At 38.7% G+C, this 21,367-nt stretch overlaps 1 protein-coding gene and 1 pseudogene across 2 annotated transcripts in view; one reads left to right on the top strand and one right to left on the bottom strand.

Moving 5' to 3' along the window:
- Positions 1-7,697, bottom strand: part of ZMAT3 (zinc finger matrin-type 3) — a 28,906-nt gene extending 21,209 nt beyond the window's left edge. Inside the window, exons 1-2 of one of the 2 annotated variants that reach the window (XM_047786810.1) lie at positions 7,426-7,697; positions 3,625-3,951 (exon numbers count right to left, since the gene is read on the bottom strand). In XM_047786810.1, the coding sequence (XP_047642766.1) occupies positions 3,625-3,894 (270 nt within the window). In that variant the 5' untranslated portion in view covers positions 3,895-3,951; positions 7,426-7,697. The remainder of the gene's footprint in view (positions 1-3,624; positions 3,952-7,425) is intronic. The other variant, XM_047786820.1, reaches the window with a different exon arrangement.
- Positions 7,698-20,849: 13,152 nt separating this feature from the next.
- Positions 20,850-21,367, top strand: LOC125110932 (translationally-controlled tumor protein-like; annotated as a pseudogene).

Genomic DNA, 21,367 nt, shown 5'->3' on the forward strand with positions numbered 1-21,367 from the left:
TCAAATTAAATTCTCTCTATGCATAACTAGAAGCATCCATCACTGTCTATAAGGTCACAAAATGATATTAGGAGACAAAAAGGCAGGAGATATACATGCAATCCATGCACACATATTAAAATTACACACTGCCCAAGAATTTTCCCTCATAAAAGTAAATAATTCTTCTGTAAACAGTAATTATGTATATGGATAACACACAAGAGGGTTTGCTCCCAAGTTAAAGGTTTATTAGGTGCTCTCTATACAACTAAAAATCAAAACTTTAGAACCCAGGCTTGATTTTTCAAAGTGGGTCTTAGGCCATAAAACTGAACGTTCCACAGGAACAAATGAAGACAAAAGCTAGCACTGAGTCCTGGATTTGAGACAGATCATCCTAACAAACTCCAAGTGAACAGCCAAACAGGCATCAGAAGACCCTGTATCAAACCATAATCATAGGGAGTGGTACACAGAGAGAATGAGAATAGGGATTGGAGAAAAGGGAAAAAAAAATTGAAATAAAACCAGAAGTGGCCTTTATGAACCAATAATGACTCATGCCAAGATCTGAGTGATATAATTAACTCAATTCTTTGCACTGGAGGGAAAAACAAACCCAAACAAGGGAACTCCAGAGAAGTAACATATCATGTTTTCCCCTATATCCCAGAGAAAACAATTTAACATCAAAATGTTTCTGATGTACAATCACAAAGTGACACAATTATTAGTCTTGAAGATCAAAACAAAACAAAACAAAAAAGACTTGCACCCAGAGTAAATAAAAATGTTAAGTTGGAGAAAGTTATAGAGGCATGATAGAAGAAATATCTTTGTAACAGTCATCCTTCTACCATGCTGTCTTACTATTTCAGATATTCATGCAGAGAATAAATAGTCAAATTAATGATGACCCAGAAGACACACTTTTCATTCAATGACATTTGGCCTCAATTACTTCTTGAATCTCTTTTCTCAAAATAAATAAATAAATAAATAAAGCAGCATGTAATTTATTATACAGAAAACAATCTAGAATAAAAAGAAATACTGTACCTCTCTTTCCAGCCAAAATTTAATTTTCTATTTGTTTTTAGGTAATAATATCCTTTTTTTTCCCAGACCCTTATCATCACCCCACCCATTTCACTGTAATGCCCCTTCCCTCACCTTGAGCAACCTCCCTACTCCTTCCTACCTCCTGCTACAAAAGGTGTGTGGCCCACTCCTCATCCTGCCCCTTTAAGGCCCTTGTATGCAACCAACCAACCAGCAAGTATATCCTACGACCCCTCCTTCCCCAACCAATCAGCAGGTCATTATATCCTGAGACCTCTCCTTTCCCTGGGTTTCAAAAACAGACATGACCACATGCTCATCCTGATCATCTGGAAGTGGTCCTGCTGTGTTCTCTGGCTCATAGCGTCTCTCTTAAATTCTTCTTTCTCTATGGTCGGCTCTCCCTGATGGCCAGGGAGTCATCCTTGCTGCACTTGTAGTAGCTCTTATCTCAATAAACCCTACTTCTCTTCACCTCACCATTCTCAATAAACTTTTCTTTCTTTTCACCCCAATATGAGTCTGGAAATTCTTCTTCCAACCTTTGTGCACAGACAAGACAGGACCCCTGGTTTCACTGAGCTTAGAGACCAGTGGGAGAGTTAGACTTGACTCAGGAGTTCAGGAACCATACTAAGCATGAGTGGGGTTTGAGGACTGGAAACAAGTGGCACCTGTGAGGGGTGTCATTGCCTGAGAAGGCCTCTGTGCACAGGGTGACTAACAGACCTCTTTGAGGACTGAGAACCGGCTTGATGAACAGCTTTGCAGAGGGGGGCTCATGAGAGAGGAGCATCTAACAGAAGAAGCAAGGACCCCAAAGTAGGCACAACATTGTAAATCAACTATATATATAAAAAAAAAAACCTAAGCAAATTTGCACCACTGTATTTAGGGAATGAGAAGGTTGGCATGGCTGGAGCCTGGATGTTGAGAGAAAATCATCTTGATCTGAAGCTATTAGTCAACATAGAGTGAAAAATATCTGCCCTGAATAGTCATAGAAAGAGGTCTGCTCTGCATATCATGGACATTGAGAGCAGGGACCCTATGAAATGCTGTGGCCGTTGTCTGTAGGAGTAACCCATTAATGCCCGGGCTATTTTAGATCCAATTTTGGAAAAAAAAAATTTTTATTTCATATATGGGTTTTTTTGATGTTTGTTTGTTTGTTTTTGTCTTTTTAGGAACCGAACCCAGGGCATATGGAGGTTCCCAGGCTAGGGGTCTAATCGGAACTGTAGCCGCCAGCCTACAGCACAGCCACAGCAACGCCAAATCCGAGCTGCGTCTGCAACCCACACAACAGCTCACAGCAACGCAGGATCCTTAACCCATTGAGCAAGGCCAGGGATTGAACCCACAACCTCATGGTTCCTGGTCAGATTCGTTTCCGCTGCGCCACAACAGGAACTCCTAATTTCATATATGTTTAGATGTTAGGTTTGAGACATTCTAGTGAAGTGGATAACATGGGTAAGGGAGAAGAGGGATTCAGGAATTGGTCTTTATGAGGAGCTGCAGTTGGCCCCCAACATGATCTCCATGGAGCATCCTCAGGACATAGCTAAGAGCCCTGTAACTGGTATCCCTGATACTACACCCCTGCCATGGTGTCTTTGCACCCATTTCTGGCTCTCTCCCAGAATTGGAGGTGTGCATTCGTAGAGATGAGATGACTTATTTTGTAGTTGGGAGTATGGAGCCTAGAATCCTTGGTAATGATATGTTCTAAAATTGCCCTTTCGGGAGTTCCCCCCATGGCTCAGCGGTTAACGAACCTGAATAGGATCCATGAGGATTCGGGTTCAATCCCTGGCCTTGCTCAGTAGGTTAAGGATCCGTTGTTGCCATGAGCTGTGGTGTAGGTTGCAGACATGGCGCGGATCCTGCATTGCCGTGGCTGTGGTGAGGCCATCAGCTACAACTCCAATTCAACCCCTAGCCTAGGAACTTCCATATGCCATGGGTGCGGCCCTAAAAAGCAAAAAAAAAAAAAGTGGAAAAAATAAAATTGCCCTTTCCACTAGCAATTCTACAAGGAGGTGAAAGCTTTACATATTAGAAATAAATAAGAGTTCATACTAATAGGCTAAAAAGAACCAGATATAATTATTATGAATGAAGTTTTCCTTAGCAGTGATTGAGTTAGACATCAAAAGGAAAAGAATAAGATTCATAGAGAGTACCTTGAAATGATGCAAATTGTTAGCTGAAATAGAATATAAGACAAATTCTTCTAAACAATTTTGACACTGAATTGAATTTGGTACATCATGTCTCAAATACCTGTTGTGCTTAGGATTACAGGTTCAAATATGGATAGATGATTTACATTTGCCAAAAACAACTGGTAAGCTATCAAATGTCACATAGCTAAGTGTAGGATGTTGAGAGAGACCTCATTCTATGAAAAGTGACGCTTTCTTTCAAAGTAGAAACTGTGCTTTCGACAAAACAGTAATACTTAGGGATTTTATTATTCCAGGCACAATGGGTCATTTCAGAAACAACTCTAAAACGGGCAGAACCCTAATATGTTATCCCACTAAATGGCAGATTTTCCTTGTCTTCCCTTACCTGATAATGAGCTTGGGCTTGCTGTGCTGAGTTCAAGGTGACATTGCAGAGCTTGCAGTACAAGGGCTTACATAGCTCCTCCAGGGCAGAGTCTTGCTCCCCTCCCTTTGGTAACTCCTCTTCCCCTGCCAGAGACAAGGAAGCTTCCTGCCCAAAAGCCTTCGGTGGTGGAAGCTGAAAGGTTCCTGTAGACCTAGCAGCCACTGACATAGGAAGAGAGGATGAGGGCCGCTTAGGTGGAGGAAGCCCGGCGTGTTGCAAGAGAATCATTGGGTATGAAAGCCTTGGGCATAATCCAATGGGTGGTGAGAAGTTGGGTCTTCAAATCTGAATCAACAGCAAAAAACAAAACAAAACAAAAACTTTAAAATGTGTCCTCAGCAATATGACATGTAAATGACCACACTATCTGACCCTGTCCCTTACTTCTCTAAACCATCTTTGGGCCTTCTCTCCCTCTGCATCATCTAGCAGACTTCTCCTGTCTGTGAATCCACACTGACACAATGCTCTTCCACTGAGAATAGCTTTATAGATTTGGCTTTTTTTTTTTTTTTTTTTTGCTTGGTACAGCTCCAACTGCAGTCTCTCTGGCCTGTGAACATAGCATTGCATCCATGGCTAATTAAATCTAAAAGTCACATGGCTGAAATGGACATCAAAGGTCACCTAGAACAGACCCCTTTCCTCAGGCACACTTACACTTAGACACTCTTGATGAAAATCATACATAATCCAAAAAACACCATCAGTAAGGAACCTTAGCAAATAGTCATTCCATCCAAATGATACCAAAAGAGTGAAATAAAGAGTGTCACTTCTCAGATTACTTCACGCACTTCTAGAACTAGCTGAAATATCAAGGAACTTAAGGAATAACTCTGAGTTACTATGTGACAGAAATAAATAAAAGCGTACCTTCTGATCAACTAACAATATTTAAATAATTGAGCCAATGACTCCTCAGAGCAAAAGTTACCTACAGTAGGCCACATGCAGCCACTGATGTGCTCTGTTTGGAATATACAGTGTTTTGTTTTGCTTTCATTGGTTTAATTGAATTAGTCATCAACATTTAAAAATCAAAGATTTATGGCTCCTCTTGATAAAAGGATGATCTTGCAAGCCTATGGTCCTGCATAGACAACAATTAGCAAGTTAGTGCTAAGAGGCCCTGTCCCAGGTAGCCAAGCTTGCCTTCTCCAGGCCACCCCAGTCTCCATTCAGCCTGTTGCCTATATTATGTTAATTGTCTGCTTCCCATTGCCTTGAGTTTAAGATCCCACTTCATAAAGCCTTAGATTGTATTCATGAGTCCACTATAAAATCATAGTATTTTCCTTCCCTCTGTAGGTAAATTACCTACAAAAATAGTGTACCAACTAAATGTCCACTGGCATACTGGAACACACTACAATAAGCCCCAATATAATTTTAGTTCCTCAGTCTTTTGACTCTTTGCTCCCCCCTACTTACTAAATAACTGATGGTCTCTATTCTGTTTCCCTCAGAAAACACCCAATATTTTCCAATCCCACTTTAATTGTATTGGTGAATCTTCTGCCTCCCACTCAGGTAGCAACTTCTAACCCTGAATATCTCAAAATGAACCACACCACATGCTTTGAGATCCCACAATTCTAATTAATCCAAATTAAAATCCTTCTTTCAAAATTTCCTATTCCTTCCACTCTCAATACTATTAAAACCTCTTTTCTTGGTCAAAAGAATATAACAATTTTAAACTGATGAAACTTTCTGTCTGCAATAGGAATGGGTACATTTCACGGCAATAATATATTTACTAAAATTAACCAAGAACATTTTGAAAAGTTAAAACCTCTTTTACCACATTTAATAAGTATATACATATAGAAACTGCAACCACGTAACAACTTTTATACTAAAGTCAGGGTCTAGGGGCAGCAGAAGATATCAGTACAGTGGGAAAATGTAGTAAAGGGCAAAGTACATAAATTATTAGCATAGTATTTAACAGTACTTCTCATTAAATATAATATTTAGAAGAACAATAATATTTTATTCTCAAGCAGAAGTATGTTGTCCATACCTCTGAGAGAATTTTTTTAATAAAGCAATACAGATTCAGAACATTTAAAAAGTCAATATTATTCTCTCAATTAAATCAAAGACATTCAGAAAGCAAAGGCAGATATGGATACTTTAAAAAGGAAAACTAAGGAGAGAAAGGCCACTTTTTAAAAAAGTTTAACTTCCTAATTATAATACTTCATAATATTAAAAGACTACGCATACCACCTGTAAAGAGACATACTGATACCAAAGTGCCAATGACAAGCTGTCAACTCAGAAAAGAAATGGGGGCAGAGGGTGTCAAAATATCTGGATAAAGAAAATCAGCAATATAAACAGAAAATCAAATGCTACCAATCGCCTAGACATGTCTGGACTTGTTTTATGAAAGCTCACTCCCACTTGAGGAAATAGCATGGGGCTCCTCCAGTATCTTCTACAGGTTTCCGTCGAAATAAAGGCCTGATAACCCCCCAAGAAAAAATTCTGGCCAAGAACAAACTTACCTATTATCACATTTTACCTTTACAACGTTTGAAGAAAAGCTACATAGTCTAAAATTTTTTCTTATAATATGTAACAATAAAAATGATGTCAACTACCCCGAAAGAATGTGTGCAGGACAATTACATCAGATATTACTATGATTTAAAAAATTTTTTTAACAGTAGCATAAAACTAAAATCTACAAGAAGTAGTAAAACGAAGCCTTCTGTAGTAAAACGAAAGCACGAATGGTGGAACATAAAGAGACTCAAAGCAAATGCGGCTGTGTTCAACTACTGCATTAGATTAAAAGAAACTAACTTGATGAATGATATAAATAAAATATTCCTCAGATCATAAAAGCCGTTCAATTTGATGCTTAAAGTGGCATAAATGAAGGACTTACGATGGTTAATGACCCGGTTTGGAAGGAATTGAAGGAACAATAAAGAAAACCAAAGCTTCACAGAGTACCCTGTTTAAGGAAAACGAAAGATCATAGCATAGTTATAATGATCAGACTGGGGCCTACTCTTCACATACTGTATTAAAGACAACCACTTTCTCATTCGGAAAAATCTTCTGAGGAAAGAGAACACAATAAAGAAACAGGTTACCAGCACCCTCAGCAAACTAGGGAAGTCTGTAACTGGGAATTCTGGAAATGAGGGAAAGACGGTGAGCATTATTCAGAGGTCATCAGAAGGCAGAGAGAAGGAATGAGAAAGAGGAAAATAGAAAAATAATTAGTTGAGGTAAGGTACATCACATAAAGAAGACCCAAAAGAACGCAAGAATCTGGGGGAGAAAAGGCCTGGGTGAATTGGCGAATGTTTTCCAGTCTCAGCTACGACGGTTCCTAATCCTAGGGAACCTTTCACATATTGGAATCAAAGCTACATGTACTTCAGTATCGCCCACATATACCCTACATTCCTAAAATGTGCATGCATAATACAGAAGAGCGCACACACAGATACATTCACAAGCACGCACCTCAATCCCATAAGGATGCCATCACGAAAGATGGAATCCCCGGTCTCCCACGGGGCGGGGGCAAGCTCGAGGGCCAAGGCAGCTGCACGACTAGATGATCCAAACAGTACACGTGAAATGCTTAAAAACAACCAGATAAATAAAAGCAGCGCAAACCTGTCACGTGGAGCACAGGTGGAAAGACCGCACCGGAAAGGAACCACTAGTCCCTTAGCTTCTGGGCTCGTCCTATATTCCCCGAGGCTCGCGATACCCCGCACTTACCGGAACCCCCGGGACTCGACGGAGTCTAGGCGCCGCGTCTTCCCCGGCCACCCGCCGCCGTCCGTCCTGCGCGCCCGAATCTGCCTGGTTCGACTCCGCCGGGTTCAACTCTGCCTCCCTCCGCGCAACTTTCTCAGCTGGCCCAGGCAAGCCCCCTCCGCAGCTGAAGGCTGACTGTCAAAAGTCAGTGCTACCGGACCTACAGGGAAACAGCTGCAGGAAGTGACTGCGGAACCGGGAGGCGGCGGAGGAGGAGACTGAAGGCGCCGGCCCGGCGTCGCCAGTGCGCATGTCCTTGGTGGAGCAGGCCCGGCGACGGCCGCAGTAGCGGCGGCGGCAGCGGCTCCAGCATCCCGGGCGGGTGCGGTGCGCGCTGGGCATGTGCGGGGACTGTGAGCGCAGGGGCACTGAGGAACAAAGGCACAAGTCAGAGGGCTGATACACCACCGCAGACCCTAAAAGCTGTTTATCATATAACCTGGAAAGTTGATACAGAGCAGAAACCTGAACAGAGTTTTTGCAACTTTCACCTCCAGTCATTGAGATCCCAACTGTTTTCATTCCAGCCCCGCCTTCAGTCTGCTGATTGCCGGCTCAGGCGACTGAGAGGAGCTGCCAAAATATCCAGGATCCTTTAAATTGCTGCGGCAGAACCTTGAAACTGCACCTTCTTCCAGGATAAAGAATTCCAATCACATAAGAATTCCCCCCACCCTCCAACTCGAGAAACACACACACACACACACACACACACACACACACACACCTTCCCCAGCACCCAAAGCTGGCAAGATAGAGATGACTTTCTCTTGCTCGCGCCGCTCCCCGTCCCCTCAGCCTCACCTGCAAGACAGAAAAGACCAGGAAGAGACATTTAAGACTAAAATGTCACATCCTCTCATAGTAAACCTCAACGCTTTCAGGGTCGACACTGAGAGATGAGTCGAGAGAATTCCAGCTCTAAAATGGTATTAACTAGTAAATTCTCCAATAAGAATACAATAAGAATATTTTCTGGGAGGGGGGGTAAAATATACATAACATAAATTTATCATTTTCACCATTTTAAATGTTCAGTTCAGTGATATTAAGTACATTCACAAGTTGTGTTTATTTTTTAATAATTAATTAAAATGTCAAGGAGGTCTACATACAGCAAGATGTGTCCTAATAGTTGTAGGCAAACTACTGCAGCAAATTGAGGCTTTTTCTTTGGCTGAAACACGCCATCCAATACTATCACCAACAAACCAAACTCTAGAGTGTTTTCTAGAAATAACTTAATAAATACAATGATACTTTAAAAATCGCAATCACTGCTAATGTACACAGGCTATTTGTGCAGTGTAATTCATCATGCGTAGGTAGAAAACAAGAGTTTTTCTGAACTAAGCTTCTGTTTATGTATATGTACTTTGTGACAAATTTTTAAATGACCACATTGTTTTTAAATAGTCCAGTTTTTTTTTTTTTCTTTCCCCTTTTCTAGGGCCGCTTCCCACGGCATATGGAGGTTCCCAGGCTAGGGGTCTAATCGGAGCTGTAGCCATGGGCCTACACCAGTGCCATAGTAACGTGGGATCCCAGCCACATCTTCAACCTACACCACAGCTCAGGGCAATGCCAGATCCTTAAACCACTGAGCGATGCCAGGGATTAAACCCGCAACCTCATGGTTCCTAGTCAGATTCCTTAACCACTGTGCCACTACCAGAACTCCAAAATAGTCCAGTTTGATTTGTCTGCATGTAGCTGTCCAGTTTTCCCAACACCATTTATTGAAGAGGCTTTTTCCCCATTGTGTATTCTTGTCTCAGTTGTCATAGATTAATTGGCAATGTAAGTGTGAAATTTATTTCCGCGTTCTCTATCCTGGTCCATTGATCTATATGTCTGTTTCTGTGCCAGTACTATACTGTTTTTATTACTGTAGTTTTGTAGTATAGCCTGAAGCCATGGAGCATGATACTTCCAGCTCTGTTCTTTCAAGATTGTTTGGGCTCTTCAGAGTATTTGTGTAATTAGTTTTTCTAGTTTGTGAAGAATGCCATTGGTATTTTGATAGTGATTGCTTTAAATCTGTAGATAGTCTTGGGTAGTACAGTTCTTTTTACAATATTTATTCTTCCAATCCATGAACGCAGTGTATCTTTCCATCTGTTTGTATCATCTTCAGTTTCTTTCATCAATGTCTTACAGTTTTTGGAGTACAGGTTTTTACCTCCTTAGGTAGGTTTTTTTTCCCAGGTATTTTATTCTTTGTGATATCATGGTAAATGGAATTGTTTCTTTAATTTCTTTTTTTTATAGTTTGTTGTTAGTGTATAGAATTGCAATAGATTACTGTATAATTTTGTATCCTCTGATTTTACCAAATTCATTGATGAGCTCTAGTAGCTTTTTGGTGGTATCTTTAGGATTTTATATGTATAGTATCATAGAAACACTGCAAAAAGTGATAATTTTAGCAGTTCCTGTCATGGCACAGCAGAGACAAATCCGACTAGAACCATGAGATTGCAGGTTTGATCCCTGGCTTCACTCAGTAGGTTAAGGATCTGGTGTTGCCGTGAGCTGTGGTGTAGGTCGTAGACATGGTTCAGATCTGGCATTGCTGTGGCTGTGGCATAGGCTGGCAGGTGAAGCTCCGATTAGACCCCTAGCCTGGGAACCTCCATATGCCTTGGGTGCAGCCCTCAAAAGACCAAAAAAAAAAAGTGATCATTTTAGTTCTTCCTTTCCAATTTGAATCTTTTTATTTTCTTGTTTGATTGCTATAGCTGGGCTTTCCAATACTATGTTGAATAAAAGTGGCAAGAGTGGACATCCTTGTCTTGTTCCTGATCTTAGAGAAAATACTTTCAACTTTTCACCATTGAGTATGATATTGGCTGTAGTTTTGTCATATGTGGCCTTTATTATATTGAGTTATGTGCCCTCTATTCCCACTTTGTCAAGAGGTTTTATTTTTTTTTCATAAAGGTATGTTGAATTTTGTTAAATGCTTTTTTGCATCTATGGGGATGATCATGTGATTTTTATCCTTCCTTTTGTTATTGTGGTGTATCATGTTGCTTTATTTGCAATTTTTGTTTGTTTGTTTTGGTATTTTAGGGCTACACCTGTGACATAGGGAAGTTTCCAGGCTATGGGTCAAGTCAGAGCTGTAGCCACAGTCACAGCAATGATGGATCTGAGCCGCATCTGCAACCAACACCACAGCTCATGGCAACACTGGATCCTTAACCCACTGAGCAAGGCCAGGGATCAAACTCGCACCCTCATGGATCCTAGTTGGATTTGTTACCACTGAGCCATGATGGGAAATCCCTGATTTGTAGATATTGAACCATCTTTGCATTCCTGGGATAAATCCCATTTGATCATAGTGTATGTTCCTTGTATTGTTGAATTTGTTTTGTTAGTATTTTGTTGAGGATTTTTGCATCTAGGTTCACTGATGTCAGCCTGTAATTTTTTTTTTCAGTGTCATTGACATTCAGTGTCAGTATCAGAGTGAAACTGGCTTTATAGAATAAGTTCAGAAGCATTCCTTCCACTTTGATTTTTTGGAATAGCTTGCTAATAGAATCCCTTTAAATGTTTGGTAGAAGTCATCTGTGGAGCTGTCTGGTCCTGGACTTTTGTTTGTTTGGAGTTTTTTAATTACTAGTTTACTTTATTACTGGTAATTGGTCTATTCATATTTCTATTTCTTCCTAATTCATACTTTGTTTCTATGAATTTATCCATTCCTTCCAAGTTGTCTATTTTATTGGCATCTATTTGTTTGTAGTAATCTCTTATGTTTCTCTGTGGTGTTGGTTGTAACTTGCTCTCTTTTATTTCTGATTTTATTTATTCATTTTTTAATTTTCTTGATGAGTCTGGCTAAAGGTATATTAATTTTGTTTATCATTTGAAAAAAACAACTTGGTTAAATTGATCTTTTCTGTTTTTTAAGTCTCTATTTCATTTACTTCTGCTCTGATCATTATTCTTTCTTTCTACTGACTCTGGGTTTTATTTGCTCTTCTTTTTCTAGTTCCATTAAATGTAATATTTTGATACTCATTTCATGTGAATACAAATTATTTGTGATCCTCTTTCATCATTGGGATGGAAAAAAATTTATTCACCAAAATCAGTGACCGCAAATAATGTACTTGAGGCCATATTCATCTGTCCTAACAAAAATACCATGCCTACTGCAATCAAGTTATTACTAGAGACAGTCCATCTACAATTATTCTGCAGGAGCTGTATGGCTTCTGCAGAGGTTAGTCTGATGGATTAAATTAAGACCTAAGGACTAGGGAGTTCCCATCATGGGTCAGTGGTTAATGAACCCAACTAGTAGCCATGAGGTGGCAGGTTCAATCCCTGGCCTTGCTCAGTAGGTTAAGGATTCGCTGTTGCCATGAACTGTGGTGTAGGTCACAGACGTGGCTCGGATCCCATGTTGCTGTGGCTGTGGTAAAGGCTGGCAGCTACAGCTCCAATTAGACCCGTAACCTGGGAACTTCCATATGCTGCTGGTGAGGCCCTAAAAAGACAAAAGACAAAAAAAAAAAGAAAGAAAGAAAGAAGAAAAGACCTTAAGGACTATTATCTTTGCACCCTTTAGATATTTTAGAGAACTCCACTATATTCCCTGGGATACAAATTGTTTTTGATTTACTATTTTGGTCTGAGGTAAGGTTGAGAAGTTTCAAGGACTTCCACTTGGTTTTCGCTAGTATGATAGTTCTTACCTCACAAACCAAGATCAATTTTGGGGCTGTGACATGCTCGAGATAACCAAGAAGGCCATTTTCAATTCAGCAACATGAAAATGAACACGTGATGTGTCTGAATCTAATGGACCAATGAGAAGTCAGACTTTGGTCAGGATTCCATTTATTATCTGGACCCTGATGTGCTCCCACATTAATAGGGGGTATTATGGACTATATGTTCATGTCCCTCAAAAGTTAATATGCTGATGACCTTACCCTCAATGTGGCTGTAATTTGAGATGAGTCCTATAAGTCCAAATTTCCAAGTAATTCCTGGTATATAAAAATATTAAAACATATAAAAATTAAACAAATGTAAAACATAAATTTGTAAAAAAAAAAAAAACATAAAAACACAAAAAGGATAACTATTGATTTTTCTTGTGGACTTATGTGACAAAATGTTTCAATAAAAAATATTCATGGAGTTCCCTCTGTAGCACAGTGGGTTAAGGATTCTACTGCAGTGGCTCAGGTTGCTGTGTAGACTTGGGTTCGATCCCACACCCGGCACTGTGGGTTAGGGATTCAGCATTGCCTCAGCTCTGGCATAGATTGTAGCTGTGGCTCTGATCAGTTCCTGCCAAGGAACTTTGATATGCCATGGCTGAAAAAGAAAAAAAAATCACAACTTTCCCCCAAAATCTTCAAATAAATTTAATGCTTCAGAAAGATTACACAGGTTAATTCATTGGTTTTAAGTATCTCCAGTTCACTGATATATATAATTCTATATATATATATATATAGAATCACCTCAATTTGAGAAGCACCACCTCAATTTCCCTAAAGATTATTCTTGTATTATGCTACATCTGAACACTTTCAGTTTTGACTGATTGTGTAGCTTTCTCATATCAGTGCTTTCACTTAGTGATATTTTGTTTTTATGCCATCAATTTACATGAAGTGGTGTCAGTCCAGTTTGCAATAATAGGTTGGGTAGATTAAACCACAGAAATCTATTTCTCACAGTTCTGGAAGCTGGAAAATCTAAGATCAAAATGCTGGCATATTCAGTGTCTAGTGAGAGCCCTCTTCCTGGTTGGCATATGGCCATCTTCTTCCTGTCTCTTCATGGCAAAGAGGGAGTGCGAGAGGAAGAGAGGGAAAGAAAGAAAAGGAAAGAGAGTGAGCACTCTTAGGTCTCTTCTTAAGCAGGCACAATTCTCACCATGAAGACTCCGCCCCCATGAGTTCATGACCTCATCTAAATCTAATTACTTTCCCAAAGCCTCACCTCCCAAGACCATATATATGATCAACTTTGGAACATGAAAAACATTAATATGTAACTCATACTAGAGCTCTTTTAGGTATATCGTTCAGAGTATTTTCTGTCATTTCATATAATGACCTCTTTATGCAGTTCCATGAAATAAATTAAATTTCTTTTATATCTCAGTCTGGGGTATGGTGGTAAACAAGTTTCTTTTCCCCACAAAACTGCTTTTTTTTTAAATTAATAATACAGAATCTTTAACTTGATCACTGTGAAGCCATTTGCCAAATTGGACCCCAGCAATCCCCAGTGATCACATTCCTGTGTGGTTGCACCCCACAATGTAATAGGGTTTATTTGTGTGAGCAACAGAATACTATAGAAGTAACAGTATGTCATTTCCAAGACTAGATCATAAAAGGCAATATGGCTTCCCCTCTTGCCTTCTGTCTTAAATTACTCACTCTGGGAAATTCAGTTGCCATGCTCTAGTGACACTCAGGCAGCCCTGTGGAGCAACATGGTGAAAAATTAATGCCTTCTGCCAACAGCCAGCCAGGAACCAAGACTATCAGCCTTGGCCAACAGCCATGTGATGAACTATCTTGAAAATGAATCCTAGAGCCCCAGTCAAAACTTCAAACAACTGCAGCCCCTGCTGACATCTTAAAGTCAACCTCTTGAGAGATGCTGAGCCAAAACCCCCCAGCTACACCCCTTCTAGATTCCTGATCCTAAGAGATAATATATGTTTGATATTTTAAGCAGCTAATTTTTGATTTGTTATACAGTAATGTATAATTTATCAGTCTGTTTCCCTCTTCTTTTCTCTGTTAGGAATACTAGATTCAAATATGAAGCTCACCTCTAAAATTTGTACAGGACTCAGCATGTATTTTTGCACTCAAACATTATTTCCTTATTTTTATTTTTTATCTAAATTTCATCTATTTATTTAAATTTTTTTACAATATATGCTAAAGCCACCTAAAATACTTTTTATGGGATTGAGGCAAAGTATTTTTATAATGAAATGAATAAATATAACCATAAAAAGATAAAAGGATATAAACCCAAGTTGGATGTTTTCTTCAACATGGAAGAAAGCATCCAACTTGGGTTTATATCCTTTAAAGGATTTCTTAAAGGATTTGAATACAAATTCTAGTTAGAAAAAATAAAAATATCAATAAAAGTAGAAGTTATTTGAAATGAAGATTATACTTTTATCCTCTGGGAAATGATTCCAAATCACTAGTCCATAAAGATAATTTCACCAATCTTACAGAAAATGAAAAAAAAAATTAGGGCAGTCAATTTTCCATTAAATTAAATTTATCTAATTTAAATTTGACTGTCTATTGAGATTATATTATTTCTAATCTTGTAATTTATTTTAGAATATGATAATGCTGGTGTATTGTGGGGTTTTTTAAATCTTCTTAATCACAGTTTCCCCTTTTCTCCCAATATTTACATGTTTTTGTTTGGTTTTGTCTTATTAAATGCTTCCTGTGAATGAAACCACTAAGTACAAAAAACACTGCTCCTAGCAAAGTATTGAGGGATGGTGGTGGAGTTGGCAGAGTGCACAAATCTCAAGGCAGGGGAATGTTTGAGGAAGAAAAACACGAATTTTCAATATACCCTTTGTTTTCATAAGGCTAACTCTAGAAGGGAAAGCTCAGCTAACATGCATCTCAGGCCCTCCCCTCCCAACCTGGTTGGGTTTCAATGCTCCAGAGCAGTAGACAGGTTCCTACCTTTAAACCTTAGGCCTGTAGAGATAATACAAGCAATTATCCAATATTTTTGCTCACTTAATATTATCTATAAAGAATGGCTCCAGATAATATATGTAACTGTGTTCCAGAGCTATAGAACTACTAGGCATAACTAGTCAGATACCATTAAAAGTGGTCTAAATTCATGGCAGGTTTTTATGTATGTGTCATCTTATAATTACTAGGTACAAAAATATAAATGCTATGAGATAGGCATCATAATTTTTTTAAATATTTTCAACAAGAGGCCCTTGTAATAGTGGGGAACTGGTGCTAAGTAAATGTTTTTGGATGGGTTATATGGTCTTGAATGCAGAAAATAGAAAAGAAAGAATGAAGCACTTGAATATTCTTTCCCATAATACAGACTCCTGGAAAAGGTTCCTAATAGTGATAGACTCTCAGTCTGATACATAACTTTTTCTTTTTTTTTTTTTTTTTTTGTCTTTTAAGCACTACACTTGTGGCATTGGCAAGTTCCCAGGCTAGGGGTCTAATCAGAGCTACGGCTGCTGTCTACACCACAACCACAGCAGCGTGGGATCCAAGCCTCGACTTCGACATACACCACAGCTCATGGCAACGCCGGATCCTTAACCCACTGAGGGAGGCCAGGGATCGAACCTGCGTCTTCATGGATTCAGATTCATTTCCGCTGAGCCACGACGGGAACTCCAACTTTTTATTTTCTTTATAAGGTTAAGTGGTTCCTTGCTGCTATCCCCAAGTGAAGTAAAATTGCCTCACTTCTAAAGGTGGAATTCTTTCTTTTTTTCCGATTATCCAAAGAATGTGTTCATTATCCTATTTATGAGACAATAACAAGGACAATTTCCATAAACCACTCTAGAAAGTCGGTAATTCATAAAAAGAGCTCCAGTTTCCACAAATAATGTAAGTGGATGGTTACTGTCTGCAGCTTATCATAGAGGAGTCGGGATAATCTGAATCACCTGTGGTGTTTTGAATATTTAAACGTGCCTCCAGTACTTAATGTACATTCCATTCCATTTTTCTCCTCCCCCAGCTTCAGCTTTCCTTGTGATAGACTGTATATTATAAACTTAGATCTTTCCCAATATTGGATATTGAATCCTTTTAAAAATGGAAACACATGTTCAGACTTAACATACCGGTTTTTTTCATTATGCGAGGATGAGGACATGTCAGAATAATTCTGCTACCTTTTAGCAGATGGGTTTAAAAGAAGAATGGCAACCAATTAACCTTCCTTTTATCTCCAACAACTCTTTCACTATAGTTTTCCTCCATCTTCAGGAATCATTTTCTAATAAAGGTTTGCATTCACCTCAAATCAGGAGAATAAATAAATCTCAGCAAAGTAAATAGTAAGAAAAATCACTGCACCTTAGAAATTGAAAGAACAACGACAAAACCCATCTTAAGTCGAGGCTTGAATTTATAAAAGAGGAAAGTGAGGCCCATGTGTCTTGACTAGTGTCATACCACCACTTACAACAGAAGCCAGAATTAGAATTCAGGGTTCTTGGTGCCAACTTAGAGTTTCTTCATGGTGTAGGAATTCATGGTGTTGCTGGTACAAGTGGATGGGAAATTGAGGAAAAGAAGAAAGATAAAACATTCCAATAAATCATTCCAATTCTAATTTGATAACTCTTAGGTGAAACCCCAAGAGGCCCTAAGCCTTGGAAGGGTGGAAGTCTTCCTTCCGGAGTCTCTTCCATCACAGCAAGTGCTAGCTTCAAACAACTTAATTTTACATTTGTCTTGAAAGTCTAGTAATGATGTCATGACAGACCTATTCAGCCAACATTTCCTTCAGAGCTACAAGTTTTGTAAAAGTGAAATAAAAACCGAAGTAGTATTTTCTTTTGCACAGAATAAAAAAGAATAAAAAAGAAAAAAAGGGGTGAAGGGAGAAAGAGAGAATAACATTATAATGCGCATGTGAGAGTTAAAGCCAATGAGTATGTTAAATGGTATTTTCTGATCTTAATTTACTTATGTATCTCTCTCTCTCTCCCTCTCTCTCTCTCTCTCTCTCTCTCTCTCTCTCTCTCTCTCTCGGACATGTCCACACATGCAGAAATTTGGGGGCCAGAGATTGAATGCCTGCCACTGCAATGACAACCTGGATCCTTAGCCCACTGAGCCACCAGGGAACTCCTAAGTTTCTTTTTAATTATCAAGAAATGATACAATCTATGTCATTTTTAAACAGTAAAAAATCATCATCAGGAAAACATTAACAAACTTTGAGCAAATGGAGTACAAGAACCCAAGAGACAACAACATAGGACAGGGGTATTCCAATTTGCATCACATTCCATTGCACTTCCTTAGAGTGTTCTCAATTTTTTAAATTATTTGTTACCTTTGTACCCACAATTCCTTGAATTTTATATCAGATTCTTTCACTGACTTAGCTTTAATATATAGAATCTAATCTGAAAAATCATCGCTACACACAATTAAATAGCACCATCATTATGACACTTAATTTTTATTCAAATTTTAATTATAGCTTAAATTTTAAAATGAAATATGAAGGGAAGCACGCCTGAAAAACCAACATAATATCATGTTAATTAAAAACAACATGACAGGCATTCCTATCGTGGCTCAGCAGTTAACAAACCCTACTAGCATCCATGAGGAAGCAGGTTCTATCCCTGGCCTTGCTCAGTGGGTTAAGGATCAGGCGTTGCCATGAGCTGTAGCGTAGATTGCAGACACAGCTCAGATCCCACATTGCTGTGGTTGGGGTGTAGGCTGGCAGCTACAGCTTCAATTGGACCCCTACACTGGGAACCTCCATATGCTGCGGGTGTGGCCCTAAAAAGACAAAAAGACAAAAATAAAAATATAAAAAATAAAAACAACATGACAAAGGAGCTATATGAAAGGCTAACAGATACATACTCAACATCACCAGTAACTAAGGAAATGCAAATTGAAACTACAATGAGATATTACATGGCAACTGTTAGAATGGCCATCGTCAAAAAGACAAAGGATAATAAATCTAGTGTGGACATGGTGGGATTGTAAATTTGGACAGCCTTTATAGAAAACAGTGTGGAGGGTCTTTAAAAAATTAAAAATAGAACTACCATGTAATCCAGAAATTCTACTTCTGGGAGTATATCCAAAGAAAACTAACATGCTAACTCAGAAAGATATCTGTACCCCCACATTCACAGCAGCATTATTTATAATAGCCAAGACATGGAAACAACCTAAATGTCCACTGATGGATGAATAAAGAATTTGTGATATATATAAATTATATGATTAATATATATATTCCATTACATAATATATATATATTCCATTATATATTACATTTCCACCATAAAAAAGAGGAAATCCTACAGTTTATGACAACATGGATGGACCTGGAAGGCATTATGCTAAGTGAAATAAATCAAGCAGTGAAAGACAAATACTCTATGATTTCACTTATATATATATATATATATATATATATATATAGTAACTTTAAAAAACATTAAACAAATAACCCAAACTCAGAAAAAGAGATCAAACTTCTGATAACCAGAGGTTGAGGGTATGGCGAGGGGGAATTGGAGGAAGGTGATCAAAAGGTACAAACTTCCAGTTTTAAGATAAGTAAGTATGAGGGGTATAATATACAATAGGATAATTAAAGCTAGTAACAACCACCAGTATATACAGTGGTTGTTTGGATAGTAAATTCTAAAAGTTCTTGTCACAAGCAGATTTATTTTCTTTTTTCTTTTCTTCTTTCCTTCATTTTTATTGTATCTACATAAGAAGATTGATGTTAGCTGACCTACTGTGGTAATTATTTCACTATATATGTAGATCAAACCATTGTGCTGTACACCTTATACTTACACATTGATGTATGTCAATTATTTTTCAATAAAATTGGGGTAAGAGTTCCCATCATGGCACAGCAGAAACGAATCTGACTAGTATCCACAAGGATGCAGGTTTAATCCCTGGCTTCTCTCAGTGGGTTGGGGATCCAGCGTTGCTGGGATCTGTGGTGTAGGTTGCAGACGTGGTTCAGGTCCTGCATTGCTGTGGCTGTGTTGTAGACCAGCAGCTGTAGCTCCGATTCAACCCCTAGCCTAGCAATTTCCATATGCCTTGGGTGTGGCCCTAAAAAGACACACACAAAAAGGGGGTGGGGGGTGGGAACATTACATCAACTTTATTACACTAGATGGCAGCAAATAATTAGAAGGGCCAAATAAAAGAAAATCTGTGTATTACATAAATATTGAAGCACTGGAGTAAAGACATAATGGTAACATTTGAGAAACAAAAACAGAACCTGTGTGACTCCTAAACATTCTTTAAGATTTATCATTTATTTATTCCTTCATTCAACAAACATTAACAACTTACTAAACACATACTTAGGCTATTACAAAGTGCTATGGGAGTACTTCCTCTCTGCTGATTTTATAATTTTTAAACACTATATGAGGATTTATTTTGTTGCTATGTTTCTGTGTTTGAAGACTCCCTTTTTACCATTTATAGTAAAGCTTATCAAAGTTTTAACTTTGATACATAGTAGGTTCTCAGATTTTACATTCAGTTGCTCGCTAGTTTCCAGTCATAGCATGAACTTTCATACTTCTGTAGTTTTTCATATGCTGTTTTCTAAATCTGGAATCATTCTCAGTTCTTCAACACACACACACACACATCCCACCTTTTTCATGTGCTTTCTCTTTGCCTAATCTTCTGTGATCATCATAAGCATATCAGAGTTAATTCTTTGTTCCCACAGCATTCTGAGATAGCCTATAACAGCGGTGAGTTCTGTGTAATATCTGACTGTCTCCTCCACTAGACTATGAGCAGTGTGTTATATCTCTATATAGTCACTATCCAGCACAGCTTCTTTCACAGAGTAGGTCTTCTATAAAATTTTATTGAATGATTTAGTTGTATTACAGGAAATCAAGCTTCTACGTTAGAGGTCTGCTTATGACTTAACAAATGCAGATGCCAATCAATATCTTATAATTTGGTGCGGTAGCATACGGATTAGAGTTGTAGTAGTGGCCAATACCCCAGATTCCCTCCAAAACAGATTTAAGATTCAGGTGATATATTGTTATATAATACTAATACTGATACAGGCTGGAGATATTGCAGGTTCTAGACTGCAGCACATTTCTAGACCATTGCCATAAAGTGAGTAGCACAATAGTTACATGAATTTTTTGGTTGTCCAGTATATATAAAAGTTCCGTTTACATTATACTGTAGTTTATTATGTGTGAAATAGCATTATGTATAAAAAGCAATATACATATCTTTGTTTGTTTTCTTGGCCACACCCAAGGTGTATGGAGGTTCCCAGGCTAAAGGTCAAATTGGAGCTGTAGCCACTGGCCTAGATCCCCGACCCATTGAGCAAGGCAGAGGATCCAACCTGTGTCCTCATGGATACTAGTGAGATTCGTTTCTGCTGAACCATGACCAGGAATGCCAGCAATATACACATCTTAATTAAAAATACCTTATTGCTAGCTTTTCCACCTGATCTCCCCAACCCACCCCTAGCTTCTCTCAGGCAGCACCAGGCCAGCCCTGAGATCAGGGTTCCTGATAAGCCAGCACTGCAGCTGTGTTCCTCCAGCCACCATCATGATCATCTACTGGGACCTCATCAGCCATGATGAGATGTTCTTCCACATCTAGAAGATCCAGGAGATTCGGTCTGGCTGTGTCTGCAGGTGGAAGGGGACATGGTCAGTAGGATAGAGGGTAACATCATGACTTGCTCATTGGTGGAAATGCCTCCACTGAAGAGCCAAAGGGCGAAGGTACCAAAAGCACAGTAATCACTGGTGTCACTATTGTCATGAACCATCATTTGCAGGAAACAAACTTCACAAAAGAAGCCTACAAGAAGTATATCAAAGATTATATTAAGTCGATCAAAGGGAAACTCGAAAAACAGAGACCAGAGAGAATAAAACCTTTTATGACAGGAGCTGCAGAATAAATCAATCACATCCTTGCTAATTTCAAAAACTTTCAGTTCCTTATTGGTGAAAACATGAATCCAGTTGGCATGGTTGCTCTGCTGAACTACCATGAGGATGGTGTGACACCCATATATGATTTTCTTTAAGGGTGGCTTAGAAATGGAAAAAAGTTAA

The sequence above is a fragment of the Phacochoerus africanus genome, chromosome 1 (genome assembly GCF_016906955.1).
Source record: "Phacochoerus africanus isolate WHEZ1 chromosome 1, ROS_Pafr_v1, whole genome shotgun sequence".
NCBI classification, from domain to species: Eukaryota; Metazoa; Chordata; class Mammalia; order Artiodactyla; family Suidae; genus Phacochoerus; species Phacochoerus africanus.